Source organism: Hyperolius riggenbachi, chromosome 1 (assembly GCF_040937935.1).
Source record: "Hyperolius riggenbachi isolate aHypRig1 chromosome 1, aHypRig1.pri, whole genome shotgun sequence".
Taxonomy (NCBI): Eukaryota; Metazoa; Chordata; class Amphibia; order Anura; family Hyperoliidae; genus Hyperolius; species Hyperolius riggenbachi.
The window spans coordinates 54,489,482-54,499,649 of NC_090646.1; the positions used below are offsets into that span (position 1 = coordinate 54,489,482).

The window sequence follows — 10,168 nt, forward strand, 5'->3', positions numbered from 1 at the left end:
TGCTTGCTTGGCAGTTGGAGACAGTAGTTATTTCCCACAATGCAACAAGGCTCACAGACCGCAAACTGTCAGGACCTTGGTCCTGACATCACGTTGTGGGAGGGGTTTCACCACAATATCAGCCATACAGCGCCCCCTGATGATCTGTTTGAGAAAAGGTAAAGATTTCTCATAGGAAAGGGGGTATCAGCTACTGATTGGGATGAAGTTCAATTCTTGGTGAAAGTTCCTCTTTAAAGGAATACTGTAGGGGGGTCGGGGGAAAATGAGTTGAACTTACCCGGGGCTTCTAACGGTCCCCCGCAGAAATCCAGTGCCCGCGCAGCCACTCCCCAATGCTCCGGCCCCGCCTCCAGTTCACTTCTGGAATTTCAGACTTTAAAGTCTGCAAACCACTGCGCCTGCGTTGCCGTGTCCTCGCTCCCGCTGATGTCACCAGGAGCGCACGGTGCAGACACAGACCATACTGGGCTTGTGCTATACACTCCTGGTGACATCAGCGGGAGCGAGGACACGGCAACGCAGGCGCAGTGGTTTGCAGACTTTAAAGTCTGAAATTCCAGAAGTGAACCGGAGGCGGGGCCGGAGCATTGGGGAGTGGCTGCGCAGGCACAGGATGTCTGTGGGGGGCCATTAGAAGCCACGGGTATGTTCAGCTCATTTTCCCCTGACCCCCCTACAGTGTCCCTTTAAGTACACTCACTGGCAGCCAGGATACAGTATGACTGTCCCCCTCCCCAGCCAGCCAGTACATGGAGAGGTAATGTGATGCTGGCTGGGGCTGGCTATACTCTCTGGATATGAGGTTGTGTCACACTGCGGGGGAGGGGAGGATATTTATAACATAAGGTGCATCAGCTGCATGCAGATCATTACTAAGCAGTACAGTCACTGCCCCCCCCCCCCCTCCCCCCCCATACAGCGTTACTGCCAGGGAAATGGAAACTCTATGCTTCCTCATGTTGTATTTAGTTCCAAGCTATACAGTAAGCAGCGTACAGAGCACCAATGTGGTCTCATAAAGCTCTGTACAGCCGCTAGAATGGGGGCGTCATAAAATGAGCGATCCCTGCGGTTAGCGTATAGTGAGCGGCGGCGCATATTTGAAGCGAGAAACTGGAAGCGTGAAAATGAGGACCCAGAAGTGGGAAATTCCCTACGCGTATGAAACGATCGCTTGTTATCATTTAGTACGAACGACTAAAGGTGGCCACTAATGATCCAATGTCTAGCGAAAAATCGTTGGAGCGATCAGAAATTCTGATCGGAAGTGAAATACTGTAATACATCGTTCACTACACCATCAACAAACCAATCTTTGCTTCCTATCTATCACAACCAACAAGAAAATCCAGATTTTGGTTCGACGAAAATTTATTCGGACCACATTTTTTTCACTCATTTATAATCGATTGTGTCCACCAATGGAGATTATTTACAACCAATCCGAACAGAATTTCTGATCGCTGTAACGATTTTTCGGTAGAAATTGGACAGTTAGTGGCCACCTTAACAGTGATTATCACCTGAACAGATCCGCCAGCATGGATTGGTCTACATGGACGATAATCGCTGTTTTTACCGCTGTTCAGACACTTTTTTTTTAAAACGATCCTTGGCTGACCTATGGTTTATCGTTCATTTCCAACCGCGGTCTGGTGTGTATATGGAGCTTTACTGAGTCACAGTAAGATATCTGTCATCTGAATCTCAGCCCGGTCTGTTACCTGCCGGGGGGAGCTGCTTGTACTTTGTACAGTGTCTTTCTGGTCACATAAACAGGACAGGATTCATCTCCAGGTGCTTAAAGTCGGCAGAAATCACATAGCCTGTTATTATTATTATTCAAAATAGTTTTCTTTATAAACTTAAATTTTGATCCTCATATCAAACAAGTGTCCTCTCCTCCTGTCTTATCATAGTTTCTGACTTTGTTGCTTGAGGCCGGTTTCACACTGTATATTGGAGGTAGCTTTGCTGTGTGGTCCGAGGTACGCACCGCCAAAAACAGGCCTTTCCGCGATTACCGTGTTAGTACGGGGTAATCCCAATATGGCAGCTGGTCAAGCAGGAAGTGCTGCTCACTTCCTGTGCCCGAAGCGATCACATGCATGTACTGCTAAAATATGCTTCCATGCATGAGCGACACATAAAGCTTGCGGCAAGCATTTCAAAAAACACACATCACCATAGACTTGGGACTTCCGGTCCACTGCACGTCGCCGCAGAAGCCGCACGGTAACGTAGGTATGCGTTCGCATTAGAAAGGGTACTTCCGTTTTAGAGCAATTGCGCTCCTATACAAAAGATACGAGCATTGTAAAATCGCTTTTGAATCACTTTTCAAAAGCGATTATGCAACTATTTGATGGTGTGTGTATATATATATATATATGCTGTATAAATATTTATTTATTTATTATTTATTTTTTCTAAATACAGTTTATTGTACTCACCAGGTGTCCCGATGTCTGGCTTGCCCATAGCCCCACCCCCTAACACAAGAGGTCACAGGCGCTTCTCTGATTGGTGCTAGAGAAGCACCTATGACCTCTTCTGTAAGGGGGCGGGGCTATGGGAAACGGTACATTGGGACACCCAGTAAGTGTATTAAACTTTATTCCCACAGCAAATCGGCCAAACGCATCATTCACCCCTTCACAGATGTATTGATCTTGGCATATTATTCCCTGCGAATCGCAAACTGCTTCGCCCGTGCGATTCCTGAATATTCATCCAATGATGACACCATGTGGAATTATATATAACAAAGCTGAATTAAGGGACGCTGACCCTCGGCTTCTAGAGGACAGGCCTAACGAATGTCTCTTTGGAATTTATAGTTTTACGACAAGTCTGATTTTCTGAATTAGCTATTAGTGTCCCTTTTAAATAGGAACAAGCAATGTGAAGTGAATCTGCTTAAAGGCCCATACACACGTCAGACTTTTGCGAACGACGGGTTGAACGTCCCGTCGTTGAGTCGTCCGCACGCGAAATCGGGCGTGTGTACAGACTGTCGTTCGGGTGATGAGACTGGTCTTGAGCGATCCACCGGGCGGATCGCTCAAAATCAGTCTTATCACCTGAACGACAGTCTGTACACACGCCCGATTTCGCGTGCGGACGACTGAACGACGGGACATTCAAACGACCCGTCGTTCACAAAAGTCCGACGTGTGTATGGGCCTTTGGGGTGTACTGACCTCTCTATAGGGAATAAACAACCATTGTACTCCAGAGCAGAGGCCTGGGCTGAAGTAAACACAGTTTTGTTTTGTTTTTGGGGGGGGGGGGGGGGGTTAAGCAAAGCTTCAAAGTTAAAGTGACACTCCGAATCATGCTTTGTGTGCTCGATTTCCTGCAATTGCACCGGTGGCGCAGGTGAATCCAGGGCCGGATTATCGACCAGGCAACAAAAGCAGTCGCTTGGGGCCCCATTCAGAGTCAAAGGGGCCCCATCAGCACATAAACCAGCCCTTGCCATCCTGTCAGCGGTGGCTGGATGGTATAATGTTTAAAGGGACTCTGAGCAGTGCAGTAACTATGGAAAGATGCATATCATTTTAAAGCTCTCTTTCTCCTCTTTCCAATGATATATAAACCGCCGCCCTATGCCTTTTAGTTTTCGCTATTTTCGCGATCGAAATTGCCGTGGCCGTGAAAACTAAAAGGCATAGGGCGGTGGTTTATATATCATTGGAAACAGGAGAAAGAGAGCGTGGCTAATGTATCTCTATGGGCTGGTGCACACCGGCGGTTTGAGGTTTTAAAGAAAACCTGAACTGAACATTAAAAGTCAAAATAAACATACACAAGTCATACTTACCTCCCGTGTAGTCTACTCCTCAATCTATTTTTCCTCTCCTGCGTCCTGTTTGTCCACTGTGATCAATGGAATTCTCCGTCCTCCATTTTGAAAATGGCTATTACACCATAACAGCTTCCTGATCAGCACACTGTTAAACTGTAACATCGCCCACTTGAGCCATAGGGAAACATGGACACATCAGTTCTCCTCTCAGCTGTAACTGACAGCAACTGATATATAACTGACAACAACTGATATATTTCAGTTCTGACAAAATGTTGTCAGAACTGGAAGGGATCACTGTAAGAAGAAAAGGGTGAGCTTCTGAGAGGAACTGATGGCAAGGTAACTATGTAATGTTCATTTGAAGTTACCTCATGTGTTTATTTTAAATAATTTTACTCAGTACAGGTTCTCTTTAAGCAAACCGCAAACGTGCAGCAAGAGGCACGTTTGCGGCTTGCTAAAAACCTTAAACCGCCGGTGTGCACCAGCCCATAGAGATACATTAGCCACGCGGACTTTCAACTTTCAAGCGGACGCGGCCGGCGGATCCGCCCAGTGTGCACTGGGCCAATGAGTATGCTGAGGAGGAAATGGGAATTAGTAAATACAGGCAGCACATACTTGTCTCATTCATATTATAAAATTTGCATTGCTTTTAGAAATGTTCATGCATAATTCACATACAACATTAGATGCCTATAAAAGCTGGTATCAATAAAGCCATCCAGGCCTCCTCTGTAACAAGGTTTCATATTCATAAATGCTCAAAAAGATACACTAGGCCCAATTTCCACTGGCTGTGTTTGCATTACAGTTCCGCTGCATTTGCGTTTTCAAAAACACATTCTCAGTCACTTGAATAAGAATCAAGGTAAAATTAATTGTACCGTGATTTTGCACAATTCTCATTCATTCACTTTATGCAACACAAGCATAACATGCAGTACAGTTTTGTGTATCATTGCGCTGCATTCCTGTTATACAGGTAACACAACGCAAAGTCCCACTGTGAATGTGGCCTAAGGGGCAGGGGCATAGCAATAGGGGTTGCAGAGGTAGCGACTGCATCGGGGCCCTTGGGCCAGAGGGGCCCCCGAATGGCCCTCCCTCAACTACAGTATTAGCTCTCTATTGGTCCTGTGCTCATAATAATCACTTCTATAGATGCTTAGAATAGTGGTAATCATTACCAAACTGTTCTCCATCCCTTCTTGCACCTCTGACACTGTAGCTGCCATTGGCAGGTTTTGGTGCGCCGTATCAATTGTTATGTATAGAGTGCTTGGTAGGGCCCCATTGCAAAACTTGCATCGGGGCCCACAGCTACTTAGCTACGCCACTGCTAAGGGGTTATTTTCAGAGGATGTCTTATTTCCTCATAAACAACAATCTGCCTTTATTCAAAAAAAGATTCAACATTTGTTCAAATATAGTCATCACATTCTGGAAAATCACAACTCTCCAAAAACCCTGAATTCCATCGTGAATTTCTTTTTATTATTTCCTTTTCCTGTGTAGAATAGACGCCTCAATTCACTAAGCTTATCTCCTGTCTTTAATAACGTTTCTAGAGTGGTCACCATGGTGATGAGGCATGTAGTATTCAGGAAACATTTTACCTCAGGCAAACCTAAAGTTAACTCTTCTGTCTTTAAGTTAACTCTTCAATCCTTAAAATAACTCCAGAGTTAAAGACAGGCTGTTAAATAACTGCGTGTGAAAATAACTACAGAGGAGGTTAACTACAGAGGAGGTAAATTAAATACAGAGGAGGTAACTTAAGGAATGAGGAGATAAGATAACACTATCACTGTGTGGAGGTAAGTTTTCTCTTGCCTTATTATCTCCAGCATGATCTTAGTGAATTGAGACTATTATCTACTGAGAGCCCAGCACTTGCAAACCCTTATTATTATTTTGGGTCTCGTGGGGTCTTTTGAGTGCAATATTTTATTTTGCCTTCCTTGCTGAGAGATCTCTCCATCCTGCTACATTTTATTGCCATTTGATTTCCATTTTTTTTCCATGTATATTGCCTGGACACTATTTAGATTAACTTTTATATGAACTGTAACTAGGGCTTATTATTGGCGTAGGGCTTATATTTTAAGCATGCTCATATATCTTGAAAAATCATCCTAGGGCTTATTTTAAGGGTAGGTCTTATTTTCAGGGAAACAGGTAGAATGTCCAGAAACCAGGATCTCCCCATTGTCCCTGTAGGAGCCGGAAGTCTCGTTCTGTGCTGCATTGTGGCAGAGCTGTGGCAGTGAATTAAAACATGGGCTGCCAGGACTGTGGTGTGGTGGTCAGTAGCATAATTTAGGAGCTCTGGGCCCCAGTGCATGTTTTACACAAGGCTCCCCCAAGCGCTCGCCCTTAATTGCTATGGAGCACCGACGCCTGCCAAGGACCACTGCTGTGTCAGAGAGGTGTAGGCTGGAGACAAGAACAGTCTATTAATGGTTACAACTAATCACAGCACACATAGAGGTGATCATTACCAGCTTAGCACCAATAAAGAGCTAATAAATAGATTAAGGAGGGCTCCTACTGGGTCCCTCCGATCCAGGGGCCCTGGTGCGTTCGCAATCTCTGCATCCCCTATTGCTACGCCACTGGTTAGAGTGTAAGCTCCTGTGGTGAAGGGACTCACAGGGAAATGACTCTACATGTCCTGTAAGTGTGTATTGGTGACATGAAAATAAGATAAAAGGTTATATACACACACAGGCTCTGATGGACATTGTAAGAGCTATTTGAGTCCTTTCCAAAAATACCATCAGTTGCCCATGCAGAGTGACGCCTGTTCAGGGTCCCCTCTGCAGACACACATCCCCCTGTGCCCCCATCGTGTCACTACTCACCCTGGAAGAGGATGGAGCAGTAGGTGTCACTGATGTCGGTGTCCGGGGTCTGCACATTCTCCGCATGCAGGATGAAGACTCGGAGCATTCTGCTGCTGATGGGTGTAGCACCCTCCCTGGCTGCACACTGCTGCTGCTGCTGGGATCCCCTCTCCCTCCCTCCCTCCTGCTGCTGCTAGACAGCTGGGCTCTCTGCACTGACTGCTGACACACACACACTCACTGGCCCAGCCTATCCACTGACACCTCTACCCACTCACTGCCCACCACAGCCACACACACACTCACAGGCCCAGCCTATATTCACTGACACCTCTACCCACTCACTGCCCACCACAGCCACACACACTCACAGGCCCAGCCTATATTCACTGACACCTCTATACCCACTCACTGCCCACCACAGACAGACACACACACACACACTCACTGGCCCAGCCTATCCACTGACACCTCTCTACCCACTCACTGCCCACCACAGCCGCACACACTGGCCCAACCTATATCCACTGACACCTCTCTACCCACTCACTGCCCACCACAGCCGCACACACTGGCCCAGCCTATATCCACTGACACCTCTCTACCCACTCACTGCCCACCACAGCCACACACTCACGTCCAGCCTATCTACTGACACCTCTCTACCCACTCACTGCCCACCACAGCCACACCCTGCACACTGCCCACCACAGCCACACACACACTCACTGGCCCAGCCTATCCACTGACACCTCTACCCACTCACTGCCCACCACAGCCACACACTCACTGGCCCAGCCTATCCACTGACACCTCTACCCACTCACTGCCCACCACAGCCACACACACACTGGCCCAGCCTATCCACTGACACCTCTACCCACTCACTGCCCACCACAGCCACACACACACTGGCCCAGCCTATCCACTGACACCTCTACCCACTCACTGCCCACCACAGCCACACACACACTGGCCCAGCCTATCCACTGACACCTCTCTACCCACTCACTGCCCACCACAGCCACACACACACTCACTGGCCCAGCCTATATCCACTGACACCTCTACCCACTCACTGCCCAACACAGCCACACACACACTCACTGGCCCAGCCTATCCACTGACACCAACCCCTCTACCCTGCACACTGCCCACTACACACACACACACACATACACACACACACCACACACACACACACACACCACACACACAACACCACACACACACACACACGCACACACACACACACACACACACGCACGCACGCACGCACGCACACACACACACACACACACACCTCACTGCCCACCACAGCTACACACACTTACTGGCCCAGCCTATATCCACAGACACCTCTCTACCCACTCACTGCCCACCACAGCCACACACTCACGTCCAGCCTATCTACTGACACCTCTCTACCCACTCACTGCCCAACACAGACACACACACACTGGCCCAGCCTATCCACTGACACCTCTCTACCCACTCACTGCCCACCACAGACACACACACTCACTGGCCCAGCCTATCCACTGACACCTCTACCCACTCACTGCCCACCACAGCCACACACACTCACAGGCCCAGCCTATCCACTGACACCTCTACCCACTCACTGCCCACCACAGCCACACACACACTCACTGGCCCAGCCTATATCCACTGACACCTCTACCCACTCACTGCCCAAAACAGCCACACACTCACTGGCCCAGCCTATCCACTAACACCTCTCTACCCACTCACTGCCCACCACAGCCACACACACTCACTGGCCCAGCCTATCCACTAACACCTCTCTACCCACTCACTGCCCAACACAGCCACACACACTCTCACTGGCCCAGCCTATCCACTGACACCAGCCCCACTACCCTGCACACTGCCCACCACACACACACTGGCACAGCCTATCCACTGAACACACACACACACACACACACACACACACACACTCTACTGACACCTCTCTACCCACTCACTGCCCACCACACACGCACACACACCGGCTATCCACTGACACCTCTCTACCCTACACACTACCCACCCCAGCCACACACACACTGTCCCAGACTATCCACTGACACCTCTCTACACTGCACACTACCCACCACAGCCACACACACACTGGCCCAACCTATATCCACTGACACCAACCCCTCTACCAACTCACTGCACACTGCCCACCACAGCTGTCACTGGCCTTCCAGCCACACACAGGCAATAACTTTATCCTGTCATGGATGTCTGATAGAGATGACTTCTGCTGAAATCACCTCACAGCAGGTGCTGCCAAATCAGCTACAGAATAACTTCTCAGCAGGTGGCCAATCAGAAAGCATCCCACCCATCTCTCTGCCCAACGACTGGCCTTCTCTTCAGAAACATCTAGAAAATGCAAACAGAGGAGAGCAGACAGTGTCACATGATACTAAAGCTGCCCATTAACGGTATCATTTTTTCACCAAGTGCGATCTTTTCATGCATTTTTTCCGATCGAATTGTATAGAAAATTTGCCATTTATAACGGCAATTGATAAAGAACAATTCTTTGGTCGACTGCTAAATAGGATAAAAACGTTCTGAAAGTTGGATTTTATGATGGAATTTGAAGAAAGAATCGTTCTGTAAATGTGGACAATCGATAATTGCCTTTCAATCAGTTAAGATCGTTCAAATCTCATCGAAAGGTTGCATTTAGTGAAAAATTGTACCATTTATGGGCACCTTACCACTAACCTAACCAAGCTTAAAAGCAACCCGCGGTGAGAGAGATATGGAGGCAAAAGTGTTTTTTTCCCTTTTTAAACAATGCACATTGCCTGGCTGTCCTGCTGATCCTCTGCCTCTAATACTTTAAGCCACAGACCACATGTCTGTAATAAATCTGGCAATATTACCTGCATGCTTGTTTCAGGTGTGTGATTTAGACCCTACAGGCCAGAAAGATCAGCAGGACAGCCAGGTAACCGGTATTATTAAAAGAAAATGAATATGGCAGCTTCCATAGGTCTCACACCTCGGGTTCCTTTTAAAGCAAACCTGACAAAATAAATGTATGAGATAATGAATTGTATGTGTAGTACAGATAATGAATAGAACATTAGTAGCAAAGACAAGAGTCTCATTTAAAGAAAAAAAAACATTGCATCATTCTGTCACATTTGCAGTTTTAAAACCCACACTCTCTCTCTTAAAGGGATACTGTAGGGGGCGGGGGGGAATGAGTTGAAGTTACCCGGGGCTTCTAATGGTCCCCCGCAGACATCCTGTGCCCGCGTAGCCACTCACCGATGTTCCGGCCCCGCCTCCGGTTCACTTCTGGAATTTCAGACTTTAAAGTCTGAAAACCACTGCGCCTGCGTTGCCGTGTCCTCGCTCCCGCTGATGTCACCAGGAGTGTACTGCGCAGACACAGACCATACTGGGCCTGCGCTGTGCGCTCTTGATGACATCAGCGGGATCGAGGACACGGCAACGCATGCGCAGTACA

General features: G+C 47.9%; 1 protein-coding gene across 2 annotated transcripts in view; it reads right to left on the minus strand.

Annotated features, from left to right (window-relative positions):
• The window catches only part of DYSF (dysferlin), a 456,891-nt gene extending 450,119 nt beyond the window's left edge, over positions 1 to 6,772 (minus strand). For both annotated transcript variants that reach the window (XM_068274344.1, XM_068274325.1), the window contains exon 1: positions 6,685 to 6,772. In XM_068274344.1, the coding sequence (XP_068130445.1) occupies positions 6,685 to 6,772 (88 nt within the window). The remainder of the gene's footprint in view (positions 1 to 6,684) is intronic.
• Positions 6,773 to 10,168: the final 3,396 nt, after the last annotated feature.